This window comes from Heloderma suspectum, chromosome 7, assembly GCF_057233095.1.
Source record: "Heloderma suspectum isolate Gila_16-S chromosome 7, 16-S_ref, whole genome shotgun sequence".
NCBI lineage: Eukaryota > Metazoa > Chordata > Lepidosauria > Squamata > Helodermatidae > Heloderma > Heloderma suspectum.
In genome coordinates, this window is record NC_139464.1 from 105,863,237 (window position 1) to 105,881,382 (window position 18,146).

Sequence of the window (18,146 nt, forward strand, 5' to 3'; positions counted from 1 at the left end):
CATTTATCCCTATTCAATGTCATTCTGTTGTTTTCTGCCCAGCGCTCCAGTCTATCCAGATCACTTTGAATTTTGTTTCTGTCTTCGAATTAGCTATCCCACCCAATTTGGTGTCATCTGCAGATTTGATCAGCCTTCCCTGCACCTCCTCCTCCAAGTCATTCATAAAAATGTTGAAGAGCACTGGGCCCAGGACTGAGCCCTGCAGTACCCCACTCGTTACCTCTCCCCAGTTGGAGAAGGTCCCATTGATAAGCACTCTTTGAGTCCGATTCTGTAGCCAACTGTGGATCCACCAGATCATTGTTTCATCTAGCCCACTAGTTTGCTCATCAGAATATCATGGGGCACTTTGTTGAAAGCTTTGCTGAAGTCGAGGTATATGATGTCCACAGCATTCCCATGGTCCACAAGGGAGGTTACTTGATCAAAAATGAGATCAGATTCGTCTGGCAGGTGTAGAGATGTAGAGATGTAAAATGTCATCCTTCAGATGTAGAGAGCTGGTCACTCCACTGAAATGAACAGATAAACCTTTGTAGGCAGAGAGCTCAATTTGCAAACTGGAGCGCTTGTACCTTTATGTGTACATAGTTCACATAAAGGCTTGCCAGTTAGTCCTGAGCTCTGCAAAGTGATGTAGCTGGTTTTGCAATAATGATCCCTTGGTTCAGTCCTTACCTGTGAATGGAGTGTTGATAGGCACTTCTGGAACTGTATCTGAGGACTGGGATGGGGGTTCGGGCAGGCTGCTGTCGTTCCTGTTAATAGGGCTCATATGCTTGACTCTGAAGTCATTCTCTGAACCACCTAGTAGTTTAAAAAACATACCTTTATGCAAGGCAATATACAAAGAACACTTCCCTAGTGCACAGGGATATCACGAGGCTTTATTCTCTCTGATCATTACTTCCATCAGATTCCTATGGTTAAGACTTTTTATATATTGAAGATTCATTGTGTTGCATATTTCACCAGTGGTTTTCCCTCAATTTGAATCAATTCCATTTGGGAGTCCAAAGACATTGAATGATAAAAACAGAAATTAGGTGCATCCTCTAAAGGCACCACTGCCATGTTTACCAATCCATCCACTTGATCAAAAGGGAGAGATGTATGGGTTTCCCATTGTCTTTTCATGGCTGTGTTATTACATTCCAAAAGTACTGGTGGTTTGTGTTTTAGCAACACCTTTAATCTCTGCAGGAGCAGTAATTTTCAGCATGGCAACTAGCTTCAAATCAGAAGACACTCAGTAAAAGAAATTGTTTATGATTCATTGGATGGCCTGTCCTACAGCACCAACAGTTTTGAAAGTCACACAATATTTTCTAAAGAAAATAGTTTTTGCTACCGCAACATGAGGGATTCTAAAAGGTTTTCTTTCACTATAACACATGGTATCATTTAATTGCATAGTCCTGTGAAGCAAATATTATATTCTGTTGAAGTATTTATCTGTGCAGTGTTTGTTTTCTTGCCTGAGAACAACATGGCTTACACCTGCAACAAGTGCAAGTTGATCACGCTGCTGGAGGAAAAAGTAAGTGGACTGGAACGGCGACTGTCGACCCTCCGGGGAATAAGAGAATATGAAGAGTTCTTGGACAGAATGGGGGAACTACAGCAGCAAAGGGCAGACCAGAAGCTTGAAGAGCAACAGCAAGATGAGGCAGTGGGAAATGCTAAGGTGAAGAAAAATGGAATAGAGGATACTTCTTGGAAAACGGTGACAGTTAGGAGAAGAAGAACTAGACGCCACTCTGCACCAGTGGAAGCAGTGGAGCTGTGGAACCGATTCCAGGTACTTGCAGATGAGACTGGAGGACAGCCTGCAGAGGAAGAATCACAGGGGAACCTGCATGAGAGTGAGCAAGAGGCTAAAGGTCAGTCAAACAGAGGCGATGAAACCCAGGCCTACAAGAAGAAGAAGAGAAGAGTGGTAGTAGTGGGAGACTCCTTGCTGCGTGGGATCGAGACCCAAGTATGTCGCGAAGACCCATGGACTCGCCAGGTATGTTGTCTCCCGGGAGGACAGATTAGAGACGTGACTGAAAGGTTGCCTGCACTCATAAAGCCCACTGACAGGTATCCCTTTCTTCTCATCCATGTGGGAACAAATGATACCGCCAAGCAGAGCTACGAAGAGATCACGTCAGACTTTGAAGCTTTGGGAAGGAAACTCAAGAACTTTGGGGCCCAGATAGTTTTCTCATCCATCCTTCCAGTAGTTAGAAGAGGGATAGAAAGGGAACAAAAAATACTCCAGGTGAATGACTGGCTATGAAGGTGGTGCCGACGAGAGAGATTTGGATTCTGGGACCACGGGCTATACTTCCTGGAAGATGGGCTGTTGGCTAGGGATGGGTTACACCTCACAAAGGCTGGGAAGAATGTGTTTGGCCACAGCATGAAGAACTTCATCAGGAGGGCTTTAAACTGAATTCTACGGGGAAGGGAGATGTAATGTTGGGGGTAACAATGGACATAGGCGCATGCACTGCAATGGAGAGAACAGCTCTGATAGTGCCCAATAATACTCTTCAGACACATGTAGGAAGAAAGCCAGACTATGAAGCACATGGTCTTCGATGTCTATATACTAATGCCCAGAGTATGGGAAACAAACAGAACGAACTTGAACTCTTAATACAAGAGGGAAATTATGACCTGATAGGTATAACTGAGACTTGGTGGGATGACTCTCATGACAGGAATACAGCAATTGAAGGATATAACTTGTTCAGAAAGAACAGGAGGAAAAGAAAGGGAGGTGGGGTTGCACTGTATGTGAAAAATACATATCTCTGCACAGAAATACAGGAGGATGAGCTTGGTAGCCCCATCGAGAGCATCTGGGTTGAAATAAATGCAGCAAAGAATAAAAGGAACCTGGTGGTCGGAGTCTACTACCGGCCACCCAATCAAGGAGAAGACAAGGATGAAACTTTTGAAAAGCAAATAGCCAATGTTTTAAGGAAGCATGATGTAGTAGTAATGGGGGACTTCAATTTCCCCGATATTTGTTGGGAGACAAATTCTGCAAAACATGGCCCCTCCAGGAAATTCCTGACTTGTGTGGCGGATAACTTCCTCCTACAGAAAGTAGAGGAAGGAACTAGAGGATCGGCTATCCTTGACTTGATCCTAACCAACAGAGATGACTTAGTGGATAAAGTAGCAGTTACAGGAACTCTGGGGGAAAGCGACCATGTTGTACTTGAGTTCTTGGTTCTAAGGGAAGCAAAAGCCGAGTGTAGTCAAATGCGTACCCTGGATTTTAGGAAAGCTGATTTTCATAAACTCAGAACAATGATCAGTAAGGTCCCATGGCAAGCGATGCTAGTGAGAAAAGGAGTCCAAGATGGGTGGGAGCTTTTAAAAAAGGAAATTCTCAAGGCACAATCACAAACAATTCCAACAAGAAGAAAAGGTGGAAGACAACAGAAGAAGCCAATGTGGCTTCACAAAAAGCTTAGGGATGACCTGAAAACAAAAAAGGACACATATAGGAAGTGGAAAGAAGGCCAAGTAACAAAGGAAGAGTACAGGCAGATAGCACAGAATTGCAGGGATGGCGTCAGGAAGGCTAAAGCTGAGAATGAGCTGAGGTTAGCAAGGGATGTTAAAAACAACAAAAAGGCTTTCTTCAGCTACGTGCATAGTAAAAGGCAGAGGAAATAAATGGTGGTTCAGCTATTAAATAAGGATGGAAAAATGATAACAGATGACAAAGAAAAGGCAGAGGTGCTCAATTCCTACTTTGGCTCAGTCTTCTCCCAAAAGAGGGTCTATGACCCCCATGGCCAAGGCGAAGTACAGGCTGAAGGGGCAGGATTGCAGCTTGAGATCGACAGGCATATGGTCAAGGAACACCTCATTACTTTGAATGAGTTCAAATCTCCAGGGCCAGATGAACTGCATCCTAGAGTAATAAAGGAACTGGCAGAAGAACTCTCAGAACCGCTGTCTATTCTCTTTGAGAAATCATGGAGGACGGGGGAAGTGCCAGATGACTGGAGGAGGGCTAACGTTGTCCCTATCTTCAAAAAGGGTAAAAAGGAGGAAACTGGGAACTACAGACCAGTCAGTCTGACATCAATCCCTGGGAAAATTCTGGAGCAGATCATAAAGCAATCCATCTGGGAGCACCTTGACAACAATGCCGTGATTACTCGAAGCCAACATGGATTTGTCAAAAACAAGTCCTGCCAGACAAATCTGATCTCATTTTTTGATCAAGTAACCTCCCTTGTAGACCGTGGGAATGCTGTAGACATCATATACCTCGACTTCAGCAAAGCTTTCGACAAAGTGCCCCATGATATCCTGATGAGCAAACTAGCTCGAAGTGGGCTAGATGAAACAACGATCCGGTGGATCCACAGTTGGCTACAGAATCGGACTCAAAGAGTGCTTATCAATGGGACCTTCTCAAGCTGGGGAGAGGTAACGAGTGGGGTACCGCAGGGCTCAGTCCTGGCCCCAGTGCTCTTCAACATTTTTATGAATGACTTGGAGGAGGAGGTGCAGGGAATGCTGATCAAATTTGCAGATGACACAAAATTGGGAGGGATAGCTAATACTTTGGAAGACAGAAACAAAATTCAAAGTGATCTGGATAGACTGGAGCGCTGGGCAGAAAACAACAGAATGGCATTTAATAGGGACAAATGCCAAGTTCTGCACCTAGGAAAAAGAAACCAAATGCACAGTTACAAGATGGGGGATACGTGGCTCAACCACACTACGAGCGAGAAGGATCTTGGAATTGTTGTCGATCACAAGCTGAATATGAGCCAACAATGTGATGTGGCTGCAAAAAAGGCAAATGCTATTTTGGGCTACATTCATAGAAGCATAGCTTCCAAATCCCAGGAAGTACTAGTTCCCCTCTACTCAGCACTGGTTAGGCCTCATCTGGAGTACTGTGTCCAGTTCTGGGCACCACACTTGAAGAAGGATGCAGACAAACTGGAGAGGGTTCAGAGGAGGGCAACAAAGATGATCAGGGGACTGGAAACAAAGCCCTATGAAGAGAGACTGAAAGAACTGGGCATGTTTAGCCTTGAGAAGAGAAGACTGAGGGGAGATATGATAGCACTCTTCAAGTACTTGAAAGGTTGTCACAGAGAAGAAGGCCAGGATCTCTTCTTGATCATCCCAGAGTGCAGGACTCAAGTTGTATACTGGGCTCAAGTTACAGGAAGCCAGATTCCGGCTGAACATCAGGAAAAACTTCCTGAGTGTCAGAGCAATACGACAATGGAACCAATGACCTAGGGAGGTGGTGGGCTCTCCCACACTGGAGGCCTTCAAGACGAGGCTGGACAGCCATTTATCGGGGATGCTCTGACTTGGATTCCTGCATTGAGCAGGGGGTTGGACTCGATGGCCTTGTAGGCCCCTTCCAACCCTACTATTCTATGATTCTATGATTCTATGATCTTTTTTTAGGAGAGTAGCAGGAAAAAACTGAACTGGCTCCGCCTATCTTTCTCAGACTCTGAGCTCAAGGCTGGGACCATGACACCCAATTAATTTCCATGAGGCTTACACAGGATTGTTTCTTGCAGAATTGTGCTCCATATCAATCTTTATGCTTTAAAGCAGTAGCCTAGTTATTAAATTACCCGCTTTTAGAAGTATAATGTCAAAATGTGGCATAATTTGGGGAAATGCACTTTAATACTACTGAACTGTGACTGAGTTCATTGAAGCGTTTGATGATTAATTAAGAACATAAGAAGGGCCAAGCTGGATCAGATCAAGGGTCCATCTAGTCCAGCATTCTGTTCACACAGTGGCCAACCAGCTTCCCATGGGAAACCCCCAAGCAGGACATGAGTGCAACAGCATCTTCCTGCCGATGTTCCCAACTGGTGTACATAGGCATAGTGCGTCTGATACTGGAGGTAGCATATAGCAATCAGGACTAGTAGCCTTATCCTCCATGAATTTAGAAGTTTTTATTATAACTGTAACAACAACAGTAATTGTAATATTTATTTTGTATCTCTATATCCAACAGAGCTCCTTCCAATGTCAGCACTGTCATCCACATTCTTTACCTTCCTGAAAAAGTCAAAGGAGAGAACATTCAGTTTCAATGGAAGCAGGAATATGTCCATGCTGGTGATGTGTATGAAGCCTGCTGGGCATTGGACAATATTCTGATCATAAATGCAGCTCATAGACAAATTGTTTTAGAAGATGATCTTGATCCTGTGGACACTGGGAACTGGCTGTTTTTCCCTGGAGCCACCATTAAGGTTTGCTTAATTTTGGTTTCTAATTTGCAAACATTTTACTCCATACAGTATTTAATTATCTGCTGAGCCTACTGAATAACACCTATTCTCTGGGATGAAATACAAGAGAGGGAAGAGGTATGTGTCCCTCTAATTATTTCACTTTGTCAGATTTTTTTTCCTATCACGATTGCCAAAAAGGTTGACATTTTATGTATAGGAGTTATCATGTCAAATGTTATGCAGCACAAAACTGACCAAGCATATCTCCCTATCAAAATAGGACACCGATACAACAAAACACCAATACAGGTCTTACTCCTTTGTGCTTTGCAACTATACTCTTCCACTCCCTAAATAGAATAAGGCTATTAACTATGGTTTTCATTTCGTAACCAGTAATTTTTCGTCAGATTCACAATAATTTTGTGATATTTATTTCCTTATTTCCTTGCTTGCTTGTTTGCTTACTTACTAACTACATTTAATCATCTACGCATTCAGTCCTAACTACCACCAAGGCAGCTTACAAAGTGAATTAAAACAGCTATAAAACAGTATACGATAAACAGTATACAAAAACACATTAAAACATGAAAATGCAGCAAATAACAGCATCACGGTAAAAACAATACCCAGCAGTGTCTGACTGCAGACAGCATTAGCAACCAAACACTTTTTTAAACAGACAGGGTTTCACTGCTTTTTGACTGGACTAGGCAGGGCCAGGCCAGAGGTGCTGTATGTATGTGTGTGTACCAGAACCGCACAGTCACAAATAGGTTGTTTCTTGTGCTCACCCACCTCCTCCCCAAGGAGGAGGAACATGGAGCAGGGCTTCAGACATTTCATTTCATTTCTTATATTTCTATCCCGCCCCATAGTTGAAGTTCTCTGGGCAGTTCACAAAAATTAAAAACCATTAAAATACATTATACCAAGTACAAAAACCATTTACATAAAAACATATACACAACACTCAGAGAGACAACATATATCTAAAAACAAATTTTAATCTATCAGCCAAAGAAAATCCAATATCGGATTAAAAACTCATTATATGCTGCCAAATGCCTACGAGAAGAGGGCAGTTTTAACCTGGTACCGAAAATAACAATATTGGCACCAGGCGAGCCTCATTGGGGAGATCATTCCATAATTGAGGGGCCACCACTGAGAAGGACCTCTCCCTTGTTGCCATCCTTCAAGCCTCCCTTGGAGTAGGTACCTTGAAGAAGGCCTTAGATGCTGAATGTAGTGTATGGGTCGGTTCATGCCAGGAGAGGCACTCCATCAGGTATTTTGATCCCGAACCATGTTGACTGAAGCACTTGAGTAGGTACACATGAGACAAGGTAGTCCTTTGCGTATCGTGGCTCCAAACCATTATTTAAAGCTTAACTATAGCATCTTGAATTGGGGCCATGAACAAACTGATGACTAATGAAGTTGGAATAATATTGGACGTATGTGCTGTGTGAATTCTACTGCAGTTTGGACCAATTGCCATTTCCAAGTACTTTTCAAAGGCAGCCCCATATAGAGTCTATTACAGCAGTCCCGTTGGGATGTTACTATAGTATGAATAACCATGGCCATGTCCACTTATTCCAGATAAGGGTGCAGCTGGCATACCAGCGTATACTGGTATAAAGTGCTCCTGACTACTGCCACTACCTGGGCGTCCAGAAACAGCACCAAGTCCAGAAACACTCCCAAGCTGCAAACCTGATCTTTCAAGGGGCATACAACCACAACTAGGAGAGGCTTTGCATGCACTTTCAGAACAGCTCCCCCCACCGCAACTGGCAGTACTTCCATCTTACCTGAATAGAATTCCGATGTGTTCAGTCCTGTACAGTCCATTGCAATTCCAGGCACCAGTTTATCATTTCTACTGCCTTGCTAGGCTCTAATGAAAAAGTGTTCATCATACTGATGACAAAGCAAACCAAATTTCCAGCCAGTCTCCTCCAGCATGGCAGGCAAGATAAATCCCTGCTTTACCCTTCAGATTCCTGACCAGGGGTGGAGCAGTTGTCTCCAGCACCACCTCATATGACCAATACTCCAAGAGTGACAAGAGTCACTTAAGTTCAATGCCCACCAGTCCCTATCTGATGTGGCACCCCAGAAGTATACAGTGAGGCACCCCAGAAAAAACACTGAAAGACCCAGAAGAATAAATACAGTCACAGGTTCCTGTCTGTCGCCCAACACAGGTCATCCACTGGGGTGGCCAGAGCACTTTCAGCCCACCAACCTGGTCAGAAACCTTGATCCAGATAATCAGCTTCCTCCAGGAAAACCGAGAACTGCGCTATCACCACATGCTCAAGCACCTTTCCCAAATGTGATATTTTGAGACTGACCATTATTCAGCTCTGCAGGATCTAATGAAGCCTTCTTCTGTAGAGTCTCCTTCGTCCTCCCCCTTTGCAATCAACACACTCCAGGGTACCAGGCTTCAGGCTCACTACTTTATTAATTAATGACTAGCTTCCTTACAAATGCAAATTCTAGGAAACTCTCAGACTGCAATGAAAACAGCCAATCCACACAATTACAAATATCATTAGAGGGGCTGATGTGGAAGTTAGAGCAGTTGCCAGCAGTCTGAACAAGAACGTCTTGGCCAGACTAGATTCACAGGGATGCCCCTCCCTTATGGTGACTCCCTCCTACATAGGCTTGCACACGTAGCCAACCTGGTGGAGTATCTGAGCTCCGCCTCTAATTTTTCCCACTTCAGTCTGCGATGGACCCAAGCATCCCTCAAGTCACGCCCCTAACTCCCCCCCCCCCGAGACCTGGGTTCTCATGGAGGAGGGCATTCAGGCTGAGCCACCTGTGAGTCAAGGTCTTGGGAAGAAGGCCTTGCCATATCTGAGCTCACTAGGGAGGGAGCCTCCCCCTCTTCTGGCTGTTCCCCTTCTGAATCTGAGCTGCTAGACATCGCCACACGCTCATATTCATTCCTGACATCTCCTTTAATACATGTTGTATAACATCCTTCCTAAGGGAGGTATCCATAATCTCCACCATCCAACGGTCAAGCTCCACCCTGTCAGATTTTACAGGCCAAGAAGTGCATGGGTTGAGTGGGCACACAACAGGCCTCACTCCTCCAAGAATCCTGCTGACATCTTCAGATTGCACCAACTGAAAGGTATCCATATGAACATGACAAGAAGGCAATGTGGACATATCCAGCACGGACCCCATTATCTGCGGAGTTCATGTTGGAGCAAAGAGGAGCGATTTTGTTACTAACTCATGTTCTAGGGTACTCTCAGTCTGGGGGCCCCAACGGGGTGTCCGTAGACACCCATATGCCATGGACACCTCTCTTGGCACCCACCAGACTCCCTGCCCTTCCTAATTTTTATTTTATTTATTAAGATTTTAATTGTTATTTTTTAACTGGGAGGCTGGCATGATGCAAAGCGAAGTGCTACCCTCCAGCACCTTCTTTATTTTCTATGCAAAAGGGTGGCTTTGTGTTTCGGAGCTTAGACCCCACCTGTGCCTTGTATGTAAGTTCTTGGACAAGTTACTTTGCTTTTAGCCTCAGCAGTTTGCCTTGTGGAAAATGAGTGTTTTGTGACCAAACATGGCCACCATGTAGCTAGTTTATGAATGGACAACCCCCCATGGCAGCCATTTTGTGAGAGCACCCATGACACGCTCTCAAAATTCCAAATGTGTCCACCAGTCCAAAAAGGATGGACATCCCTGCCCTCAGTTACCTTATAGCTACAATAAATATGTCATTTTACATATTTTAATAAGTTATTCTAAATTACTACTGAATATAATGGAACCGAATTTTCCCTATGTGGGGAAACACTCTTGTAAATAGCTTATTCTGGAGTCTTCTTAGACAGATACATTTAGTAGGGTGGCCACTTTGCCACTACAAGGTTCATATCTCAGCATAGCCTTAAGTGTTCCCCTGGCTAGAATCAAATTAGTACCTAGGATTGCAAACTCTTTAAATAAAAAAAATGTACCTGGCTGGGAATTCTGGGTGATGTTCTTGGAGTGGAGTCCAAAGCAGGTCCTGGGGTAGAACCCAGGTACAGAGCCCAGCCATTTGGGACAAGTCCAGAAGTGGAACCTAGCAGCTGGGGGGCAAGTCCATGTAGGCAGCTCAGTACAAAAGTGGGTTATTAACCTGATATGGACAGTCTGGCTTCAGTCTTGTACAGCTTCCTCTTACTTTTTTTAGTAGCATCCTCATGATCCTTTGATTATTTTTTAAATTTATAAAACAAGTACCTATTAGCAGGTAGTTGTTGTTCGGTCGTTCAGTCATGTCCGACTCTTCGTGACCCCATGGACCATAGAACGCCAGGCCTTCCTGTCCTGCGCTCTCTCCCGGAGTGTGCTCAAGTTCATATTCATTGCATCAGTGATGCTATCTAGCCATCTCATCCTCTGCCGTCCCCTTCTCCTTTTGCCTTCAGTCTTTCCCAGCATCAGGGCCTTTCCAGAGAGTTTTCTCTTCACATTAGGTGGCCAAAATATTTGAGCTTCAGCTTCAGTATCTGTCCTTCCAATGAGCACTCAGGGTTGATAGGACTGACTCATTTGACCTCCTTGCAGTCCAGGGGACTCGTAAGAGTCTTCTCCAGCACCACAGTTCGAAAGCATCGATTCTTCGGCGCTCAACCTTCCTTATAGTCCAGCTCTCACAGCCATACATTACTATTGGGAAAACCATAGCTTTGATTAGATGGACCTTTGTCAGCAAGGTGATGTCTCTGCTTCTTACTATGCTGTCTAGGTTTACCATAGCTTTCCTCCCAAGGAGCAAGCGTCTTTTAATTTCATGGCTACAGTCACCGTCTGCGGTGATCTTGGAGCCCAAGAAAGTAAAATCTGTCACTGCTTCCATTTCTTCCCCTTCTATATGCCAGGAAGTGATGGGGCCAGATGCCATGATCTTCGTTTTTTTAATGTTGAGTTTCAAACCAGCTTTTGCACTCTCCTCTTTCACCCTCAACAAGAGGCTCTTTAGATCCTCTTCGCTTTCTGCCATTAGGGTGGTATCGTCTGCATATCAGAGGTTGTTGATAATTCTCTCAGCAAACTTAATTCCGACCTGTGATTCATTCAACCCGGCATTTCTCATGATGTACTCTGCATATAAGTTAAATAAGCAGGGTGACAATATGCAGCCTTGTCGTACTCCTTTCCCAATTTTGAACCACTCGGTTGTTCCATGTCTGGTTCTTACTGTTGCTTCTTGTCCCTCGTACAGTTTTCTCAGGAGACAGGTAAGGTGGTCTGGTACTCCCATCTCTTTAAGAATTTGCCACAGTTTGTTGTGATCCACACAATCAAAGGCTTTAGCGTAGTCAATGAAGCAGAAATAGACGTTTTTCTGGAATTCTCTTGCTTTCTCCATGATGCAGCGAATGTTGGCGATTTGATCTCTAGTTCCTCTGCCTCTTCGAAACCCAGCTTGTACTTCTAGTAGTTCTCGGTTCACATACTGCTGAAGCCTAGATTGTAGGATTTTGAGCATCACCTTGCTGGCATGTGAAATGAGCACAATTGTGCGGTAGTTTGAACACTCTTTGGCATTGCCCTTCTTTGGAATTGGAATGTAAACTGACCTTTTCCAGTCTTGCAGCCATTGTTGAGTGTTCCAAATTTGTTGGCATATTGAATGCAGCACTTTAACAGCATCATCTTTTAGGATTTTAAATAGCTCGGCTGGAATACTGTCATCTCCGCTAGCTTTGTTGTTAGTAATGCTTCCTAAGGCCCACTTGACTTCACTCTCTAGGATGTCCGGCTCAAGTTCTGTGACTGCACTATCATGGCTATCAGGGACATTCAGATCTTTCCTGTATAGTTCTGTGTATTCTTGCCACCTCTTCTTAATCTCATCTGCTTCTGTTAGGTCCCTGCCTTCTTTGTCCTTTATCATGCCCGTCTTTGCACAAAACGTTCCCTTGAGATCTCCGATTTTCTTGAAGAGATCTCTAGTCTTTCCCATTCTGTTGTTTTCCTCGATTTCTTTGCATTGTTCATTTAAGAAGGCCTTCTTGTCTCTCCTTGCTATTCTCTGGAACTCTGCATTCAGTTGGATATATCTTCCCCTTTCTCCCTTGCTTTTCGCTTCCCTTCTTTCCTCAGCTACTTGTAAAGCCTCATCAGACAGCCACTTGGCTTTCTTGCATTTCTTTTTCTTTGGGATGGATTGAGTTGCTGCCTCCTGAACAATGTTACGGACCTCCGTCCATAGTTCCTCAGGCACTCTGTCTATCAGGTCTAATACCTGAAATCTATTCCTCACCTCCACTGTATATTCAGAAGGGATATGATTTAGGTCATACCTGAATGGTTTAGTGGTTTTCCCTACGTTCTTCAATTTAAGCCGAAATTTTGCAACAAGAAACTCATGATCTGAGCCACAGTCAGCTCCAGGTCTTGTTTTTACTGACTGTATGGAGCTTCTCCATCTTTGGCTGCAAAGGACATAATCAATCTGATTTCGATATTGACCATCTGGTGATGTCCATGTATAGAGTCGTCTTTTGTGCTGTTGGAAAAGAGTGTTTGCTATGATCAGCGTGTTCTCTTGGCAAAACTCTATTAGCTTTTGTCCTGCTTCATTTTGTACACCAAGGCCATGCTTGCCTGTTATCCCGGTGATTTCTTGACTTCCTACTTTAGCATTCCAATCCCCTATGATGAAGAGGACATCTTTTTTTGGTGTTAGTTCTAGAAGGTGTTGTAGGTCTTCATAGAACCGATCAACCTCAGCTTCTTCAGCCTCAGTGGTTGGGGCATAGACTTGAATTACTGTGATGTTGAATGGTTTGCCTTGGATTCGTACTGAGATCATTCTATCGTTTTTAAGATTGTACCCCAGTACTGCTTTTCCCACCCTTTTGTTGACTATGAGTGCTACTCCATTTCTTCTAAGGGATTCTTGCCCACAATAGTAGATATGATGGTCACCTGAATTAAATTCGCCCATGCCTGTCCATTTGAGTTCGCTGATTCCCAAGATGTCGATGTTCAATCTTGCCATCCCATGTTTGACCACCTCCAGCTTACCTTGATTCATTGATCTGACATTCCAGGTTCCTAAACAATATTGTTCTTTACAGCATTGGATTTTCTTTTCACCACCAGACACATCCACAGCTGAGTGTCCTTTCGGCTTTGGCCCAGCCGCTTCACTCTTTGTGGCGCTACTTGGAAATTCCCTCTTCTCTTCCCCAGTAGTATATTGGACACCTTCCGACCTGAGGGGCTCATCTTCCAGCGTCATCTCTTTTAGCCTTGTGATACGTTCCATGGGGTTTTCTTGGCAAGAATCCTGGAGTTGGTTGCCATTTCCTTCTCCAGTGGACCACATTTTGTCAGATCTCTCTGCCATGACCTGTCTGTCTTGGGTGGCCCTGCACGGCATAGCTTATGGTTTCACTGAGTTACGCAAGCCCCTTCCCCACAATAAGGCAGTGATCCATGAAGGGGAGGCATAACTAAACTGTCCTCGGTGATTCCAGTGCCCTCTTGCTTAAGAAACGTAAGAAGTACTTTTATGGATCAGATCAAGGCTTCCGGTCCAGCATCCTTTCAAGAATCCAGCATTGGGCAAGACAGGGGAAAGATCTTTCTGTCAATGCCCCAAAAATAAAAAAGGGGAAAAAAAGAAAAGACTGGGTAGGCAATTCTTTTCTGGTCTGCTGGCCACCCTGAAAGTGCTTCAGTTAAAAAAAAGCCCAGATATACCGTACCCTATCTGCTTCCAGTTTGCCTCACCATCTCTGTCTCAATAAGTTGCTGGACATGATCTCCAACTTCGGAGTTCTGCCTGACATCCATTGGGTCCTAATGCCTTTGTTCGACCCGCTCTCCCTTCTCATCTGCCCCCCCACCTGCCCACTTTTTGTGTGGTGGGGATCCCCAGGTTACAGATCCCAGTTAACAGATCCCGGTTAACTATTCAAGCGCTCATCTTACCACCACCTGGTTAGTATATATTTTAATACTCAGTCTCTTATAATAGGAACAAATAATCCCATTGAACACATAGTGTACAGTTAGTCTCTTTGTACTAATTGGTACAAAGCATTTCCAGACACTGTCAAAAGCCACCTGTGTACTACATGTCATGCAGAGATTGGCTTTATGACAAGGAGGTAAAGATATAGCATAGGAGCAACATTTGCAGTAGGAGAACAAGGGACATCTCATTTGGTTCAGAAGAATCAGAATCAGAATTCCTGTGGTATCACCCTCCATCAGCTCAAAGCATCAGATTTGGGGTGTCAGTGGACATTATGATAACATTAAATAACTGAATATTTAAATTGGTCATAACCTGAGTCACCATACTCCATGCCCAAATAGTGTTCAAAATATAGGATGAGATCCAGCCAATGTTAGAACTACTTTTTGGGTCCTGTTGATTGCTATATATTACCTCCAATATTGGGGGAATGTATCCCTCTCAAAGCCAGTTCCTGGGGAATATGATTGGGAGGGTGCTGTTGCACTTATGTCCTGCTTGTGGACTTTCCATAGGCAACTGATCGGCCATTGTGGGAATAGAATGCTGGACTGGGACTAGATAGGCTGCTTCTTGTGTTCTTACGATTGGATTCAGAGAGTTAAGCATACACATACTGGGGGGGGGGTGTCATTGAAATCAGTGGAACCTAGAAGTGCTTAACGTTAGTTGGATCATATGCCAAATAAACAAACATACAACTTCTTCTTCAAAAAGGCTTTGCTATTCTAGGATTGCAACCTTGATATAAACCGAGACAAAAAAAACAAGACAGACTTAAGAAAAGCAGCCTCAAGCAGAGTGTTGTTATGTACATTCCCTCCCCTCAAACTAAGGTGCGCTTCTTTGTAGTGGTTGAGAGTGTTTTGATGTGGAATGCATGTAGACAGTGTTGACCAAATACAGTAAGCTTGTAGCAGAAGCCAAGCATTTTGTCTGAGTATGAATAGAACACCTACTGATTTCACTGTCTTCGTTACATATGGGGAAGAGCAAAGAGATAGCATTTCATGTCGAGAAGTATACTTGGTTGTGTATTCGCACACATAAAATCCCAAAGTCTTACCAAGATTCCTTAATCATATTGGTAATGTTTTTGGCAAGTTTGGATAAAACAGATGTGACCTACAGTTTACTGTGGCAGGTTTTATCTTTTTTTCCTATAAAATTCCTCATCTTGTGGTCCCTGAATAGTACTGCAGCAATATACAGCCCTTTTACACTGTACTTTACAAGCTATGCATAGCATGTTGTTGTAACAAGCACTTAAAGCTGTGTAAATCAATCAAAATAATTAGCACATGAAATTTTGAAATCTGATTTTTCCAGCCTTGTCTGTATAATTTCTTTTACTAAACCCCCTCATAATATCTTTTATTTTACAGTGCCTTCATTTTTTCATCTCTGCTGAGGCATATGCAATCATACAGAGACCTAAACCTTTGTTGTTGTTGTTGTTCAGTCGTTCAGTCGTGCCCGACTCTTCGTGACCCCATGGAGCATAGCACACCAGGCCTTCCTGTCCTCCGCTCTCTCCCGGAGTGTGCTCAAGTCCATATTCATTGCATCGGTGATGCTATCTAGCCATCCCATCCTCTGCCGTCCCCTTCTCCTTTTGCCTTCAATCTTTCCCAGCATTAGGGTCTTTTCCAGGGAGTTTTCTCTTCGCATTAGGTGGCCAAAATATTTGAGCTTCAGCTTCAGTATCTGTCCTTCCAATGAGTAGTCAGGGTTGATTTCCTTTAGGATTGACTGATTTGACCTCCTTGCAGTCCAGGGGACTCGTAAGAGTCTTCTCCAGCACCACAGTTCGAAAGCATCAATTCTTCGGCGCTCAACCTTCCTTTAGTCCAGCTCTCCCAGCCATACGTTGCTACTGGGAAAACCATAGCTTTGATTATACGAACCTTTGTCGGCAAGGTGATGTCTCTGCCTCTTACTATGCTGTCTAGCTTTGCCATAGCTTTCCTCCCAAGGAGCAAGCATCTTTTAATTTCATGGCTACAGTCACCGTCTGCGGTGATCTTGGAGCCCAAGAAAGTAAAATCTGTCACTGCTTCCATTTCTTCCCCTTCTATATGCCAGGAAGTGATGGGGCCAGATGCCATGATTTTAGTTTTTTTTAATGCTGAGTTTCCAACCAGCTTTTGCGCTCTCCACTTTCAACAAGAGGCTCTTTAGATCCTCTTCGCTTTCTGCCATTAGGGTGGTATCGTCTGCGTATCTGAGGTTGTTGATAATTCTCCCGGCAATCTTAATTCCAACCTGTGATTCATCCAACCTGGCGTTTCTCATGATGTACTCTGCATATAAATTAAATAAGCAGGGCGACAATATACAGCCTTGTCGTATTCCTTTCCCAATTTTGAAGCAATCAGTTGTTCCATGTCTGGTTCTTACTGTTGCTTCTTGACCCTCGTACAGTTTTCTCAGGAGACAGGTAAGGTGGTCTGGTACTCCCATCTCTTTAAGAATTTGTCACAGTTTGTTGTGATCCACACAATCAAAGGCTTTAGCGTAGTCAATGAAGCCGAAATAGATGTATTTCTGGAATTCTCTTGCTTCCTCCATGATGCAGCGAATGTTGGCGATTTGATCTCTAGTTCCTCTGCCTCTTCCAGCTTGTACTTCCAGTAGTTCTCAGTTCACATGCTGCTGAAGCCTAGCTTGTAGGATTTTGAGCATAACCTTGCTGGCATGTGAAATGAGCGCAATTGTGCGGTAGTTTGAACACTCGTTGGCATTGCCCTTCTTTGGAATTGGAATGTAAACTGACCTTTTCCAGTCTTGTGGCCACTGTTGAGTGTTCCAAATTTGTCGGCATATTGAATGCAGCATTTTAACAGCATCATCTTTTAGGATCTCAAATAGCTCAGCTGGAATACTGTCATCTGTGCTAGGTTTGTTGTTAGTAATGCTTCCTAAGGCCCACTTGACTTCACTCTCGAGGAAGTCTGGCTCAAGTTCAGTGACCGCACTATCATGGCTATCAGGGACATTCAGATCTTTCCTGTATAGTTCTTCTGTGTATTCTTTCCACCTCTTCTTAATCTCATCTGCTTCTGTTAGGTCCCTGCCTTCTTTGTCCTTTATCATGCCTGTCTTTGCACAAAATGTTCCCTTGAGATCTGCAGTTTTCTTGAAAAGATCTCTAGTCTTTCCCATTCTATTGTTTTCTTCGATTTCTTTGCATTGTTCATTTAAGAAGGCCTTCTTGTCTCTCCTTGCCATTCTCTGGAACTCTGCATTCAGTTGGGTATATCTTCTCCTTTCTCCTTTGCTTTTTGCTTCCCTTCTTTCCTCAGCTACTTGTAAAGCCTCCTCAGACAGCCACTTTGCTTTTTTGCATTTCTTTTTCTTTGGGATGGATTGAGTTGCTGCCTCCTGAACAATGTTACGGACCTCTAACCATAGTTCCTCAGGCACTCTGTCTATCAGGTCTAATACCTGAAATCTATTCCTCACCTCCACTGTATATTCAGAAGGGATATGATTTAGGTCATACCTGAATGGTTTAGTGGTTTTCCCTACGTTCTTCAATTTAAGCCAAAATTTTGCAAGAAGCAGCTTATGATCTGAGCCACAGTCAGCTCCAGGTCTTGTTTTTACTGACTGTATAGAGCTTCTCCATCTTTGGCTTCATTTTGTACACCAAGGCCATGCTTGCCTGTTATCCCGGTGATACCTTGACTTCCTACTTTAGCATTCCAATCCCCTATGATGAAGAGGACATCTTTTTTTGCTGTTCTAGAAGGTGTTGTAGGTCTTCATAGAACCGATCAACCTCAGCTTCTTCGGCCTCAGTGGTTGGGGCATAGACTTGAATTACTGTGATGTTGAATGGTTTGCCTTGGATT

At 43.8% G+C, this 18,146-nt stretch overlaps 1 protein-coding gene across 1 annotated transcript in view; it reads left to right on the plus strand.

The window, feature by feature from the left end:
- The window catches only part of RELN (reelin), a 429,656-nt gene that overhangs the window by 218,718 nt on the left and 192,792 nt on the right, over positions 1-18,146 (plus strand). Inside the window, exon 10 of the mRNA XM_084811492.1 lies at positions 6,032-6,272. Within this exon, the coding sequence (XP_084667618.1) occupies positions 6,032-6,272 (241 nt within the window). The remainder of the gene's footprint in view (positions 1-6,031; positions 6,273-18,146) is intronic.